Genomic DNA, 16,907 nt, shown 5'->3' with positions numbered 1-16,907 from the left:
GCAGAGGTCTGATATACAGTAAGCTCTTTCCCACGCTTTTGTCTTACAACTCCTCGTGTGTCCGCGCCGTGCTGTTGAGAGAGTAGGAGGAGTAGGAGTAGGAGGAGGAGGAGGAGGACTAGGAGGAGGAGGAGGAGGAGGAGGGAGGGAGGGAGTGAAGTGGACTGGTGGGTTCAGTCCTGGAATGTGTGCGCGCTCCCGAGTCGGAGTCTCTCTGTTCTCATCCGGCGCGCCGCACAGACAGACAGACCCGAGTGCGCGCGCAGCCCGCGACAGGTCTGGAAGTGCAAGGAGGAGGCAGGAAAACGCTGGAGCGGGGAATGATGGCGGTGAGCAAGAAGAAGGGACAAGTTTGATACTGTAAAACTGGGACGTTGTAGGCGATCTTTCGGCGCCTTACACGATGAAGCAAGTAAGAGGTGAGAGCGTTGTAAAGTTGTCGACATTTCTGCGCTGTTGTGTTCAGGACCAGTGTTCACATTTTCAACGGCTCGGACTTCAAACTGCCACAATGAATTGTTCACTGAGACACTAAACGTCCGGGTTGAATTGAACTGTTGGCCCAATAAGTGTAACTTTGCTCCGTCTTTTTGTCTGTGATGTGGCGCTACCAACAACGCTAACATTGATTAACCGGTTCAACTACGTACAATAAACAGTCATGGCGTGTTAAAGTTATTTTTCACGGTCAACTTTTGTGTAGCTAACGCCAGTAGTCAGACAACCAGCGAAATACATAAAGCTACTACAGCTAAGTTACTAGCACTAAAAAAACCTTTGAACGTTAACTAACGTTATAAGTTACTAACCGTTGACGTTAACCTAACGTTACTTCAAGTTCTAACGTACCTTTAGCTTACTTAACGTCACTTTTTCTGTTTTGATTTGCATGTAGATAGAGATAACGTTTCCTACATTTAACGTTAATCATTTTAAATAACTATGGGGGATGGTGAAATAATGATATCTGGTCTCTATATTAACATAGTTTACTGGTTCTTCTCTTCAGATGACTTCACTTTGATTCGTTAGTTGAAACAACAGTGCTCCAAAGAAGCTCCGCCGGACCCATGGCACCGCCTGCGTAGAGGTGGGGGAATAATAGTTCACCAAAAAAAAAAACACTCCAACCAAACAGTCTTTCGAATTGATCAATAGAAAAGAAAACAAAAATGATCAAAGCGGAAAGTAAAGGAGGCGAGAGGACCCTGAGGAGCGCGTCCCCTCACAGAAATGCATACAAGTCTGACTTCCACGCCATTAAGTGCTCCTTTGATGGGCCAAAGTCCGAGGGCGCCGCCAAATCATATGCAAATGGATCCAGTGACACCAGAGAGGACTCCAGGGGGAGGCCTTTTGGGACCCGAGTGAACAAGATAAAGAACATATTCCTACAGATGGATGGTCAGCAACAGGAGTGCCAAGATGCGAAAGTACCCTTAAAGTCTGAGGTGGCCCCAGTGTCCCCGCCAAAGCCGCAGTTTCCAGTCAACACGCACAGAGCTAACGTAAATAGTGCTACAAGCCCAGAATCTCTTAATTTAGATAAAACACCCAAGGGAGAGGATGTTGAGATTGACAAAGTGGCTTTGGCAGAGAAGTTTTCTGTGACCAGAAAACTCTTCGAGAGGGGCATCAAAGAGCAGCCTGCAGCCGAAAAGCAGTCTCCAAACAGAGGAGTAACTCGCTTGTCTCTCGGAAGTGCTTCTGATGAGGGGAAAAGTGCACGCAGAGTATCGGGATCCTCTGAGACCACTGTCAAATCAGAGCAAACTCCTACATCAACAGTCAAATGTCGACCAGATGAGAATGCTGATAGCGAGAAAAGGCATGTGTCTAGAGTGTCACTAAATGCAGGACCCATATCCAAGAGGTTGGAGAATTACATGGCTGAGAATGACTCGGAAGACAACAACATATCTGCTACTAAAGGGGGAATGGTGTCTGCTAAACCACACAGCACCGCTGAACATTTACTGCCTACCTCTCCAACAAGGGACAGCATACACAAACCCACTTCTCCTGTTAAAGAAGTCACTAACTCTTCACCTGTAACTGATGCTACTAGCAAAAATATATCCCAGGCAGCATCCTTTGGGTCTAGTATTGGGCTTAAACCAACATTCCCAGTTTCCAATGCAGCTTACAAATCTGTTTCTCCAACAACTGATGCCACTAACAAACCCCTGTCACCAGAGCAAACAACCCCGGTTGGCCAAGGCTACAAGCGCTCCTCATCATCTGGGGATGGATTAAGTAGGACATCTGTTGGTGGGGATGAAGGCAAGCCACATAGTCCACCCCCAAGGGATGTGAAGCAGCCTCCTCCATCCGCTTGTGGCTTTCAGAACACCAACATGGCCAAACACTCTGAAAAAGCCAAGAGTAATGACAATGTGGTACATAGTCCTACCAGGGATAAGACATCCAGCCAAACATCATCATTGGATCCCAAGGGTGTGGGTATGGTACGGGCAGAACTTGTAGTTGTTCAGAATGAGTCTTCAGAGAGTGAGGAGAATGAAGATGAGAACGTTGAAGGTAATGTGTTTGAGGAGCAGAAGGTGCAAAGCAACAAAGACCCACCAACAGACCCAAAAAGAATCTTTCGGAACCTGCAGAACAGCAACAATGCTCGTCATATCATGGCAAGAGATGTCACAAAAGAGACACGAAGGGTAGCAGAGACGGTTGGTGAAGGTAGAGTCTTGGAGGACAACGGGCTGAAAGAGGAGAGAAAGGAAGGCAGTCTAGGTATGAGTCAAGATGGTGAACAAAATCGTGAGGAAGATGATGAGGTAGCGGAGGAGGAGAGAGAGCAGGGGGGCCAGAGCATCCTGGATAGAGCTTCACCGGTAGTGTACGGTATTGAGAACGCAGCATTTGTGGATGACAGGGATGTAGACCAGGTCCTAAGGGAAGAGGAGGAGGAAGAAGAGGATGAAGAAGAGGAAGAGGAGGAGGATCAAATGTACAGAGAGTATGATGACTTTTATGAGGCCCCCGGTCTGTCAGATGAGGAGGAACCTCCCTTTAAGAGGAAAATCAAGTTCTCCACAGACCCCATTCTGGTAAGTACTTTATGTTTACATCTGAATCATTGCTGCTCAGCTCAAGCTCCTAAAAACATATTGCACAGCACCTTCATTATAAATCGCCGTCCCACTGATTCAGCAAATGTGTCTGGCCTAGGTGTCTCCCTGTAGACACAAGACAGTACAAGTATATGAGGCTGTGAATGAATGCTTGTGTTGGGCATGTTGACGTCACAGCTACTGCACTGTATCATTAGACAAGTGTTTTCACAGTTTGGAAACTCTAAACTATGGTTTATTTAATCTTATTGACCAGGGAGGCTGGCAGTTTGGCAGCCTTATCTCCTAGTTCGTAAACCCTGGGGAGGAGATCAGGAGTAGTAGGGGTAGTCTGGGGACATGAGGTAACAACATTGTTTGCTGTATTTTTGTAGACATTGTTCACATTGCATAAGAGTTTGTGAGAGCAGAGCTACAGCTGAATGAGTGCAGCAGTGAGGTAGAAACATGAGAAACTTAAGAATGTACAGTAAGAAATCATGGCCACCCCTGACTCTGTGTGCTGGATGGGTATTTTTACTCCTTTAGAGTGGTTCCCCCAATTTGTGAATCATGTGTTGCACTCATAAGGGACTTTTCACTTATACCCATCAACCCATCAAAAGGGATTTTTTTCCCCCTTATAATTACTTTTATAGACCATGGCTAAGTTATCTTATTACTGCTGGGGAATTCCTGATTTTTCTTTTTTGTTATCCATATATTTTTAAGGATATAAATCTTTTGTGAAAAGCTGTCAGGCTGAGGGAAGAAGTCTTGTTTTTGTAGAGCTAGGTGATGTTGAAGTCACTAGTATCACATGATTTTTAAGTCTGTATCTGTGTAAATTATGTGATGATATTTTAAATACGATTGTAGCCGCTTTTGTATATTATCTAATCTCAGCTAGGGATGTGAGAAATAGTTTGGAAAAAGTGATGATGATGATGGCCAAGCAGAGAGAGGAGCAACATTCATTTAACTATCCTATAACAATCAACTAAGTTCTGATAATTGTATCAAATGATGACCAGGAAAACAAAGCACTTTATCACAGCATTACAGCAACTAAAATCTCTAATGTTGTGTGTAGACTGATATCATAATATCCATATTTCATATTTGATGTCTTCCAGCTTAACAGTTTTGTATTTGAAACTGGTATTCCAGCTGGCGTATTCTGTTTTGGTTTTGCCATGCATCATGTGTTGTAAACATTGCCAGTGGGTGTTTTAGGGGTGTGGTGGAAGTGGACGTAATATCTTCCATCATAGAGATTTCACCATCACCATATCTAATCAGCATTTTTGCTAAAACAGGGAAAAACAAATCACTCTAGTGCATTCCACACAGCTTGTGAACAGCTCAGTGTTTATCCAGGCTTTAAAATGTGCTGTTATCTCAGGGTGTGGATTCCCCACCATCCCAGTCATCCTGGCAGGGGGTCCTGGGAGAGGGGACCAGAAGCTGACCTGCTGGAGGCGACACAAACAACAGTGCGTCTCCTCTGCTCCAAGTAGAGCAGTAACAGAGATAAACACAACTTTTATAGTTCACAACAATTTGCTAGATTGTGTCTCCTCTCTGTAGCAGTTCACATACTGTTCATAACAACAGGGAGACTTTACGCAAAAGAGAATAGCTGACATAAGGTTGTAGCCGTTGATATGTTAGCTTGTTTCAGTGTACATCTTGACAAATAATTATTTTTAGAAAGTTTTTTCTGTGCTAATAAAGGAAACAGTCTTGGTGCTCTTTTGTGGGATCGGTGTTTTCAGTTAAGATGATTGAACCAGGGTTGGTTGAAAGACACTTGCTGTGTCCAGTTGTTGTACATTGTACATTTTAGCATGTGCAGTGCTAGCACATAAAGTTATGTGAGTTTTATGTGAAAGGTATGAGTATGCATACAACATGGACCAGGTATTACAAGCTGATTGTCCTGGAATGAAGGGCTACAACTAATAATTATTTTCATTACTTGCAGATTATATTTTCAATTAACTGCTTAGTCATTTGGTCTAGCCTATTGGTTAAGATGCATATTTTTTATGGAGATTTCTCTTTACCCCTGTTTCTGGTCTCTGTGCACTTTCAGCTGTCACATGAAGACAAAAATGCAAAAGAAGGTGACATCTTGAGTTTTGTCCACCCAACAGTCCAAAACCCAAAGATATTCTGTTTACCATCACTATCAAAGAAAAGCAGCAAAGCAGAATTTAAGCTTAAATGATTTAAATGATTACTTGATCATCAAAATAGCACATTATTTTTCTGTTGATTGACTTATTGATGAATTTACTAATCGGTTCAGCTCTACCAGAATGATCAAAGTCTCCCACAATACTAATGGGACAAGTACTATGGTTATTATGGTATTGTCCATGTCAGTGGATTTTTTCTGAATAGCAACTGAGCAAGAAAAATGGTGATCCATGTTGACCAATCCAAATTATAATCGACGTATATTTCTAACATCTTGATCATAAAGTATGTGTTAGCTTTGCATCAAAGCTAAATAATATGGCAACAAAGTTCTTGTATGTATTTTGGACATGAAAGTCAATTCGATATTGAATTGTATGGACTAATAGTATGTAGTGTTCAGTAAATACTTAAAATATTAGTAAGTATGTACAATATTAAAAGAATTCAGACAGTTTTGCACCCTGTCCCTATTCCACCCTGCCACCTGTCTGCTTTGAAATATGGAAAGTAGAATCAATGTAATGTGAAGATACTTAGCCAGTCCAAAAATGTCTGCATGTTATTTTAAGTTTATAATTGCATGAATTGGAGCATGTAGTAGACAGACTGGAAGGAACAGATTTTTCAGAACAGTGACATACACTTGGATTAAAACTATGGGGTCAAGGTTGCGTGGTATGCGTGTTAGCCAACTAAGTCACACACATGTCCCTCAACCACCATTTCTACCTGTGACCAAGCTAACAAAAGCCTCCCGTTGGCACTGCATGACTCTCCACAGTCTGCTAGTCAGAGCTGCCACTGTGAGCGAGCACTCTTGTGTTGTAGCCGACTAGGAGAGAGGAAGTGCTTTGTGCTTCTGGCTCACAACGGGATTAGGTCCCTACGTAACCCAAGTCTTCTTGACAGGGGAGGTGTCCTGTGTGGAAGAAAGGTTCTCTTTGTGAAGGAGAGGAGACGTCCATTCTCAACATATATCACTCTTATCAATGCTGAAAAGACAAACTGGATGAACAGGGATTTTCTAAGACAGTCAGGATTAGTAGAGGGTGATTTGATGATTGCTAGAAGTGAAAGTCCTATGTCAAGGCAAATATTGGATGTCTACAGTTGCTATTGAATGTGCTATGGCATGTAGTTGCATTGTGATGAAAATAGCCAAAATGTGTTTGAAAGAAAAAAGTATTACAGTTGTTTTATGATGTTTTGTGAGAGGAAGATTCTTCTGCATATATGGTAACACAGTCACACTTGCTGCATTCCCATTGCTGCTGTATCAATAAGTCTGCTATACCCTCTGGCTGTATGAGCCGTATAAATATTGCACCACTGCTTTAAAAATATAAGTTTGGTCACCATAGAGAGGATGTTGTTTCCTCTACAAGTGCAAATGAAAAACAGGCCTGTATTATTCAGTTTGCGTGCATGGGAATGTTTTTATCCAGAGAAACTTTTCAACCTCAGATCACATTTGTTTAGCAGTTTACAGGTTAGCATCTACTGGAATTTATTTAAACGCTGAACCCTATAGTAGCAGCAAAAAGCCAAGGTTTATTGAATGATTCACACACCCAGCTGCAGGTGTGTTATTTGCTTGAGGACAAAGACTACACAGTCATTTCCAGGGCAGTTATGTTGGATATCTGGAGAGGTCAACTCGGATTTTATGTGTCTTGTGTCACGTTGCACACGAGGGCATGTGGAAATGGAGTCGAGAACCTGTTAACTATTACAGAAAAAGAAAATGTCTGAAACCAGGCACCTGCTGCTTTTCCCCATCCTCACAGAGTATCAGGAAGTACCGCCAGCAGTTCTTGGTCAAGTGAACTCAGTGTCACGTCTCCAACACACAGGGTGTGGTGAAGGATTGTAGAGTTCATTGTAACGGAGAGAATTCAGCATTTCTTTCTTTGTTTGCACTGTAGATAATTACACTGTCCACATTGGGCATTGTTCAAGCACACACCTCCTTTTGTCAGTTTAATGTCCCATATATGAACAGTAAAACTTGTGTTTAGTATCTGTAGACATTTCACCTGTGTCAAGTAGAGTACAGGTTGTAGACAGTAATGTGGAGCTTGATGACAAAATTTTAATTTGTGCCCTGTGGTGTCTTTGCAGAAGCACATTCTGCCAATTCACATATGCTGGAAAGTTAACATCTGATTTCAGTAGGGCTTCTCCATCTGTATTTCATGTGAGTGAAAAGCATAAAAGGGCATACTCACAGTTTGGACTCTGGCCCCTGTAGCAAATTCATCCGGTAGTGTTACACTTTCCACTTCCTATCTGAAATGGGTCTTCTGCGGGCCAGAGGAATGTCTGACAAGACTCCACCCTCATCCAACCAGCAGAAAGGCCCTCATAGTATCTGGGCTCCCTTCAGCCACCTGGGCTTGCGGGTGACTATCTGACAAGACTATCGCCACATGGGTGGAATACTAATGCGGGCAGCTCAATGCTGTTCATTAAACGACTTGGCATGGGATGAGTCTCGGGCTGATTGCGATTGCCTTGAACACTTTCATTATGTGATTAAAGGCAGACACATCTGCGGGTGCTGTGTATTTTTACTGAATGTTAACAGTAACTGTGTGTTAAAAGTTTTCAGCAGCCCTTGTGGGACAAAAGTAGCTTTTGTGGGCCATTTATAAACAAACCTGTTTAGCCTGTTTGTGTTTGATGTTCTTTGGAAATGTGATTCCATTATGTCACTGTGTTCCTCTCAGACTCCACCTATTCCTGCTGTAGGTCATGCATTAACACTTTGAAGTTTCAGGCAGATAAACATGATTGTATCTGTTTTAGTTCATCAGTGCAAACTTCAAAAAGTGTTAATTATTTCAAGGGCATGTCTATATATATATCTATATATATCTATCTATATATATATATATATCTTGGCCTAGAGTCAAAATTCTTTCATCATTTTAACCTCTCATTTGCATCTTTGCTCAACTGGTCTTCTGCTCTAAAAATGTCAAATTTTGCAATTTATATATATTTTTTTTTCTGGATCAATCATCCCAAACTTAGTCAAGATCTTCTACAGACTTCACTGATCTTAAGTTGAGAAATTTTGATACATCAATCCATTTCAATTATACAAGCAAATCAATTCTTATTAAAATAGCTACAGATGTAGTCATGTGAAACACATCTTTACCGAAGGTTGTAGGTCGTAAGCTAAATGTTACTGAGAGTAGATTTTCATAACTCAACAGAGCATCAGCATATAGTGATGATCACAATTAATTATTTTAAAGAAAATCAAGAGTTTTGCTCCTTGTCAATTAAAAAAGACACAAGCATCCAAATGCTCTCAATCTGCTTGGACCCTGATCATTGCTGCTTGTGGCTATATTTTGTTCTTTTTCCTGGTGTGTTTACACTGGACTAAAATACTGGGCCTCATACCTTCTTTCCTAATTGCTCTATGATCAGCGCCAGGCCACCACCCCTGCCCCAGCTGGCTCACGCAGCATGTTTTGATTTGTTGTCTTTTTGTAGGCCCGCTTACATTACAAGCCCTCCAATCCAGTGGTCAGCCCTCGTTTTGCACTGGCAAAAGATTTCTCTGGTTTGCTTTCCTCGCAGCTGCTGACTCATTTCCCACATTGGTATTCTGTTGTGGGAATGGGAATGAGGGAAAGATGGAAAGGTTTTCAGTTTGGGTGTGGGCATGTGTACATCTGTGCATGTGAGCACATCTAGATTAAACAGACCACTGTAGTTGTTGAAGACGGATGACCAGCCCACACATACTGCTGGAACCAAGAGTTCTGGAGGAAATGGAAATATGAAGATGGCATAACAGTCTACTGATCCGCATCACAACTGTAGTGGCCACAGTAATATTTTAGAAGAAATTGGCATCAAAAGGACACATTAAATATCCTTTTACTTATGAACTTGAATACTTTTTTGCCTGCCTGATTAAAAGTTGTGTGTTCGGTCTGATTACTGGAGACAGTGATAACAATGAGCTGTCTGTAAAGATTTTTCCAGAGGGAGTGCTTAATAAAGAGATTGATTTCTGTCTTTCTTGCAAATAAGACAGTGGTTGAGTGATTAGGTTACAGCAAAGAACAGAACATTGTTCGAAAAAGGCCTGGGAGTCCATGGCAACAGGAAAGTCAGACATGGGAGTCAGGAGGGGAAGTAGGAGGGAGAAGTCGAGCTGAACTGCTGGGGCTCAGGATGCAGTGGGGCTCCCTATATTCTATTAACCTACATTTTCGATCCTTGATTACTTTCAGTCTCCAAAGTCAGAAAGTGAAAAGCATTTTTCAGCCTTAATGACATTTCTGTCTGCTCTAGTTCTGTGAATCCATTTTTAAGCATCTAAATTAGAAGTTGATAAGCTTTGTCTGTCCTATTAATAGAAGCCCTTTCAAACTTGTTGTTCAGAGACATGGAGTTTTGGTTTCAAGACGCAAGCATGGCAAAAATGAGTTACTTGTTGATTATTTGAAAACAAGTTTTAATCTTCACTGTTTTGTGCAGTGGCCTCGCCTTTGTGTAATAAAGATAAGAGATCTATCTGCCATGGGAGAAAACACAAAATAATTTTTTGGGGGAGGGAACAAAGCCTTGTTATAAGCTTTGCTCAAGAGATAAAGGAAGGAGAACTCACAAAGGTTAACAGAGGGTAGAGGCCTCATGATTAGCATTCTTCTGTCATTCGGTTTGGGAGGCTGCATGAGATGGGTACCTGCAAACATACCAAATACACGTGCATCTTGTTTTCATGATAAAACAGTATTATTCCACTTTTATAAAATGTGTGTAAACAGGATCCGAAATTAATACCCGCCAATTGTTAAATGCGGGAAGATTTTCCGTTTGGCAAGTAAATCTTGGGAGGTTATCCGCCACACTGGTGGGTAAATGTTTGTACCAAAACAGTCATGTAATAAAATATCTGGCATGATGGCTCGGAGGAAATTACTCATGTTTGTCCTTATACAGTGTAGATACAAGCACCATATGTGTGTTTTACGTGTGTCTAAACAGTGCGGTGAAACTGTAGGAGTGTTTGAGACGGTCTGAGGTGAAAGAGTGCCAGCTACAGACCGTCTCGAGTCCTCCTACAGTTTCGCGGCACTGTTTACCATACAGGACATCAGCTACTCAACATCACAGCTCTCCGCTAAACTAAATTAATACCTTATTATCTCAATGAAATGTGCTGAAACAAATGTATATTTGACAAAAAAAGGCAATTTATTATTTTGGCTGGTAAAAAAATATGCTTGAACGGTGGATTTTTTTTATCTACCAGTCCACTTGCAGGTGAGTCAAAAAGTTAATTTTGGACCCTGTGTGTAAAAAAAAAAAAAAAAAAAAAATGAGCATGGATGTTGTCAAATGGAAATGGTAGTAATTCACCATGACATATTGAAACCCCCATGTAAGAGTTTGGTGAGTTATTATGGAAACATACTATCTGCACAGCTGTTCTGGGCCGTGTCCAAAGGCTACACAGCGAGGAGACAGAAAGACAGTGGGAGAAGGAGATTGTTTGTGGCCGATTCCTCAAGTCTGGACATGCTGCAGGATCTAGACCTCAGATTCTGATGCCCAGAGTGGAAATATTTACTTGATTACATCAGACGTCCTCATGGCAAATGTCTGAGTCAATCCTGTAGTCCTATAGCATTACTCCCTCTTTTTTTTACTTGGTTAATGGTCATATCCTCTTGTTGTTGGAATGATTTTGATTGTGTTAACCACACTTTGGGTTGCCACTCTTTACATAATGGGAACACAACTCAAACATTTGCCACAGGGACAAGGATAAGTGGCTTCAGATATCTAAGATATACAGTAGAATGCAACTCATCACCTAACTGCTCAATTTTTGTGTGTTGAGTAAGCCAGTTTATTAGGTTCTAACATGCAGGAGCTTGATGAGTCATTGGATTGTAATGATTCACCACTAACAGTAAATAACATCTGAGGGATTTGAAGTTGCAATCACAGAGTTGTACTGTTACTTGAGAAATGTAGCAAAAAAGCTCAGAGAATATCACAGGACATGGATGCCCTGTAGTGTCGCTGTCGTCAGAATGACAAACTAGAGACCCATAACACTGACCAAGTGCAACACTATTATTAAAATATGCTCCATTATCTTCGTAGTGAAACAATACTGTGTCCCCTTGACCCCCTCCCCTCTCTGTGACGGTCGACTTTTCACTCTGCCTTTGAGTGGAGCCGTTCAGAACAACGATAAACACGTTTGATTTCAAACAACACGTCATAAGAACCAGTTCTGAGAGAGAAAAATGTAGTTTAAAAGTATTAAAGTAAAAGTAGTGGTTTGGTCCCTCTGACTCATACATTATTATCTATGACATCATTAGATTATTAATACTGAAGCATCAGTGTGTAAGCAGCATGTTACTGTTGTAGCTGTTGGAGGTGGAGCTAGTTTCAACTGCTTTATGTACAGTTAGACAATAAAACAGCTATTAGCAGGGGTTCTGACTCCTTGCAAGAAACAGAAAAGTTGTTTTCTTTTCTACGGCAGCACAACTTAAGTGTTTCAGTAATAGTTTCTACTGCAGCACAAATGAACTGTTTCAGTAATAGTTTCCACTGCAGCAACTAAACTGTGAGCCATTGTTGGATGTTTACATTTTTCAAAATTAAGGACCAAAATATTATTTTCTACCTTTTATTTTTCCCCCTGCTATACGAAAACGGAACCGTGACCCCAAACCAAGGTTGCATCCAAAGTCTGAGACCACTTTCCCATTCTCAGACTTCTAGACCTTACCTTAATGCTGACTGACTTTTCCTAAGACTGACTTCTATGAGATTTGCTTTTAACCATGATTTTATACCAATGACATGTTTCAAATGCCCACTACAGAAAATTCTCACTTCTCTATAGTAAAATACAGTGGATTTTCATATGCGTTGTATTGCTGAATTGTGTTGACGGCACTTTTTTCACAGCATTACCCTTCCCAAACCAAGTCTATTTGGATTCTGTTGTTGGATTCTTATAACTACAATATAGCTCCAACAGATAGTTGTTGTACCTCTCTAAACAACATCATTGCAGTATGTAGAATAACAAATTGTACATATCTTTGTCTGTGAATGACATTTTGGCAAACAAGGAATATTTGTTCATATTATATAAAAACTAATATACTTCCAATGTCAACAAAATTCAAAAATGCTGGAATTAGTCTGTGAAATACCCACCATGTTTAAATTTAAACTGCAGAATCCAAATCTCCTGAGCTCCCTAAAATCCCCAAACTCTCCGAAGAAATACAGAGTAATGGTTGGTTTCTGAGGCTTGGGGGGAAATATGTTATTTATAGTCTGCAGTGTGTAAAGGCAGAAAGATATTGAACCTTGCACAGAAAGGGGGATGAGCAGGGGGTCATTTTGGGCCCACACCTCGTTTATGCCCCGGGGTCCCCCAGCAGGTTAATCTGCCCCCCTCATGTATGCCAATGGAGTGGACAAAATATTAGGAACACCATTCAATGTAATGCAGCTTAGTACAGCACCACCACCCACTACGACCTCAATAATAAACATAAAGTAGAATTATCACCTTTCTGACAATGTCAACAAAAACTGAAAATGTATAAACCTCATAAATGTACAATTTATGGCATCACTGCTGTATTGGATTGAATTAGATTGCACAGCTGTTCCTAATGAAGTGGCCAGTGAGTGTACATCACATTACAAGTTTGCTGATTTGTAAATTTTGTTGTCATTCAGAATACAGTATCACAGGCAACAAACAGTCATATTTTGCCCAAAATATGTCTCAAATAGACTGCTTCTGTCTCGGCCCTCACAAAGGGTGTTTTTGAGCTTGCGGGCGTTTGCATGCCTTGGTTTGTGCATGTTATAGCCTGGCTCCTGCTCTTCCAAGGAAACCTTTATCCCAGCTCTCTAACTTAACTTAATTTGATAATGTCATACCCACAAAAAACATAATGTAATTTAAAAAGAGAAACTGGCAAAAAAATCTGGTCAAAGCACACACAATACTTGATGCAATTAGTCACGGTTCAAGATGCTTGTGTGCCTATATGGAATAATGAATCAAAAAACTTGAGTCTATCCTCCTGCGTCAAGACTAGGATGAAATCCAAAATTAAATCCCAAACTCAAATCAAAGTTTCTGAAGTTGCAACTGTGAGATTTAAGACTATCTTCTAAATCATTTTTATGTATTTAATTCAATTATTTTTATCCTTTTCATTCATATAAATCATGACTCTTAGCTTCATTCCTTCCATAACGTTTTCCTTCTGTCTTCTGTTTAATTTTCCAGAGGCAAATTTCTCCTGTTTTGCTCCATTCCGTCAATAAGCCTAAAACTAACACTTACACACAGTGGAGCCAAATAATCAGCTACACCTGTAGGGTGCATCTTTTGACATCCTTCTACCACCACTATCATGACTCCACCCAGATTAGGAGGACTGATGATGACTTAGCAGGGGGTTTACATTATGGACCCACTATTGGGTTCATCCCCATAATCAGGCATTAGCTCCTGATGGAGTCTGCTCTAACATCTAATCTATTTGATTAAATGCTTTATATTCATAAATTTGTCTCATGAATGAACTCACTCGTTGGTTATGAAAAGATTCCTTGGAAATATTTTAATAGACTATGATCAGTGATCTTACAGAGTTCAAAGAAGACTTGTAAGAATCTGCTTGGATATCCCAGCAGGCCTTGTTGGCTTGAAGAGAATTCAGGGGGCCTTGCAGTGCTGCTAATGTTGTCTTAATACTGAATGAGCTGCATACTGTTACTACGCTGTAGCAACAGAGTCACAACAGATGGTCGTTTCCAATCCATTTTATGCAGAATACTGTAGTGCTCAATTTAGCTCGACCCTGGGAGTTTTTTTTCCGAGTGGATTATGGATACCATTTCAGCTTGAAAGTATCAGTGCTATTCAAGGTAAATAGCACAGAGTATTGTTTATGAAATAACCCGTAAGGCTGGTGTTGAGCACTGGGTCAGTTCACTAAAGGTTATGGGATTTGTTTTTTGGGGGGGTTTGTTTTTATTGCTCTTTATTTTATGTAATTTTTTTAAAAATAGTACTGATGACAAAACTTGTCACCTCTGAACATTGATCTATGCTGCATTCACTGCTTAGCTCTCCCCAGCTGTGCCCTACTTTCTGCACTGCTCATGTTCTGGCGCACTGTGTGTGTGTGTGTGAGTGTGTGCTTTGTAATTCCAACCAGAAAACAGCCGCAGGGACTCATCCAGAGCTTTTTGCGAGGCCTGCCTGCAAAGTTCACAGCTTCTTAAAAACTCTGATCAGAGTCCTCAAGAGTATGTCTTGGGAATGCATACTGTAATGTCAGTATGACACTTGATTTACATGTGTTCAACATTTTCACGTGATTTAATAAATCGTTCATTTAAGAAACAAAAGACATTCATCAAGAGTTGCAGAGAAACGCAGCCCATAAAGTTAGATGACTAAAGATTATGCAGCTTTATAATCTCTGTTTTACACTATTGTGGCGATGAGAACAATGGGCACAGTTTGATAAATAAAGGAGTGACTTTTCATCAAAGGGCTCTCTGGTGTTCATCAGCATCTGTTTAAGTGTGCTTGAGGAATGCGCTGAACCCTGGATTTTCCCTACAAAGGCACCGTGAAGGGTTGAAGTATGCTTGTATTTCTCCCTCCCTGTGTAATTTCTCCCAAATTAAGAATACGTCCTTGCTCAGTTTGCCCAGATAAATGATCATTTAAAATAACTAAAAAGTGAAAATAATACGCCTATATGTGTGCAGTTCCCAGAGATACTCCTGAATCTGTCAGAAGCCTAACTTATTGGTCAGGCCACAAGAGGTGTTGTATTGTTGCTAAGCACTATTTATATTTTGACAAACACAGGTCTTCAGTACCTTCTCTAATGAAGATTATGATCGACGCAATGAAGATGTGGACCCTGTTGCAGCGTCTGCAGAGTATGAGCTGGAGAAGAGAGTGGAGAAGATGGATGTGTTCCCTGTGGAGATTGAGAAAGGTGAGTTTAATAACACTGAACATAATTTCCTGCGAGTCATAAGCAAGTGGTGAGGAGCATTTCATAAGGAGGAAAATATTCATATGTGCTGCCCTACAAAGATAAACAGTATGTGTGACTTTGGTTTGTGTATTTGAATGTTTTAGGGTTGTGATTTAGATAATTATGATGAGGGTTGATGGTTCAGGCGTTAACTGGCAATATTTATGTTGACACATGCTATAAAATGATATATAAACATGAAAGCTGTTTCTCAGTACCACAATTCCCACAATGTCTGAATGTCAAGGGCAAAAATGTGTGGAATTAAGCAAATTTGTATACAATTCTTTGCTCATTTCTAAGTCCTCTGTAATGTCCCTGCATCTAGGAGACAATGGACTTGGCATCAGTATCATAGGAATGGGAGTGGGAGCCGACCAGGGTCTTGAGAAGCTTGGCATTTTTGTAAAAACCATAACAGAGCAGGGAGCAGCTGAGAGAGATGGACGGTGAGTTACAATGCTGACACCCTCTTTTTGCACAACCCCACTCTTTCTCTTCATAAGGGTTTCACTCTTAATGTTTTTGATACAACGGGAAACATGGCGCACACTCACTGTACACTGCACTACAACAGTTTTTAATGTCATACTCCAGGAATTCCTCAAACCAGATCTATTTATAACCTCTCGAGGAAGCTTAAGTAAACAGTCTCACTACTTCTGTTTCCCAGGCAAATTTAGATTTGATTTATTGCCAGCTGCATTTAGGCTACTGTATGTTTTGTAAATCTTTGCAGTTACCTTAAAGATGGTGCATAACTCTTGAGTGGAAATGCTTTGAAAACCTCTCCTTGTCATTATTGTGTTCTGTCTCTCTAGCATACAGGTGAATGATCAGATAGTGGAGGTGGATGGTGTGAGTCTGGTGGGAGTCACCCAACTGTTTGCTGCTACAGTCCTGAAGAACACCAAAGGCACAGTGAGGTCAGCTCAAAGGCCATCTCCTCCGCTCCTAGAAATAACCTGATTGCAAAGATTTTGTTGATGACCAGATTGAGCCGCTGTTATCTCACAGTCATTAGAAATAACTGGTAAACTGTTTTATTTCCTGAGAGTCCAGAGGCCATGAATGAGTAGTGTTTATCCTTTTAAGCAAAAGAGGAAACACTAGGCATACGATAGGATCAGGCTTTAACTGAATCCACAAAAATTTGCATTTCCCTGTAGTGAGTGAGCAAGAAATGACTGAAGCTGTAGTGCTAGTAAAATATACCATTATATGGCACACTAACATGCTCTAACAAACAGGTTCTTGATTGGTCGGGAAAAGCCAGGGACGCAGAGTGAGGTAGCCCGCCTCATAAGTGAGACACTAGAGCAGGAGAAGAACCAGCAGCAGCAGCAACAACACCTTGATGACCCCTTTGAACACTCCACAGAGGAGGTGAGTCACCTGGTCAGAAAGTCTCGTCACTGCTGATCCTAAGCCCTTCTACCGCCCCTCTATCTTCCAGGTTCACTGAGCTCAACAGGGAAACGAGCAGCTGGCTATGAGTAAGCGGTGTGTCACCATTCTGCTGTGGTGGATA

The 16,907-nt window shown here is 41.0% G+C and overlaps 1 protein-coding gene across 3 annotated transcripts in view; it reads left to right on the top strand.

Annotated features, from left to right (window-relative positions):
• The first annotated feature begins 210 nt into the window (after positions 1 to 210).
• ppp1r9ala (protein phosphatase 1 regulatory subunit 9A-like A) overlaps positions 211 to 16,907 on the top strand; it is a 28,933-nt gene continuing 12,236 nt past the window's right edge. For 2 of the 3 annotated variants that reach the window (XM_042426475.1, XM_042426474.1), the window contains exons 1-6: positions 211 to 419; positions 1,010 to 3,071; positions 15,202 to 15,334; positions 15,705 to 15,825; positions 16,198 to 16,302; positions 16,627 to 16,762. In XM_042426475.1, the coding sequence (XP_042282409.1) occupies positions 1,173 to 3,071; positions 15,202 to 15,334; positions 15,705 to 15,825; positions 16,198 to 16,302; positions 16,627 to 16,762 (2,394 nt within the window). In that variant the 5' untranslated portion in view covers positions 211 to 419; positions 1,010 to 1,172. The remainder of the gene's footprint in view (positions 420 to 1,009; positions 3,072 to 15,201; positions 15,335 to 15,704; positions 15,826 to 16,197; positions 16,303 to 16,626; positions 16,763 to 16,907) is intronic. The other variant, XM_042426476.1, reaches the window with a different exon arrangement.

The sequence above is a fragment of the Thunnus maccoyii genome, chromosome 11 (assembly GCF_910596095.1).
Source record: "Thunnus maccoyii chromosome 11, fThuMac1.1, whole genome shotgun sequence".
In the NCBI taxonomy this organism is placed as follows: Eukaryota; Metazoa; Chordata; class Actinopteri; order Scombriformes; family Scombridae; genus Thunnus; species Thunnus maccoyii.
This window is presented reverse-complemented; position numbering and strand designations above follow the sequence as displayed.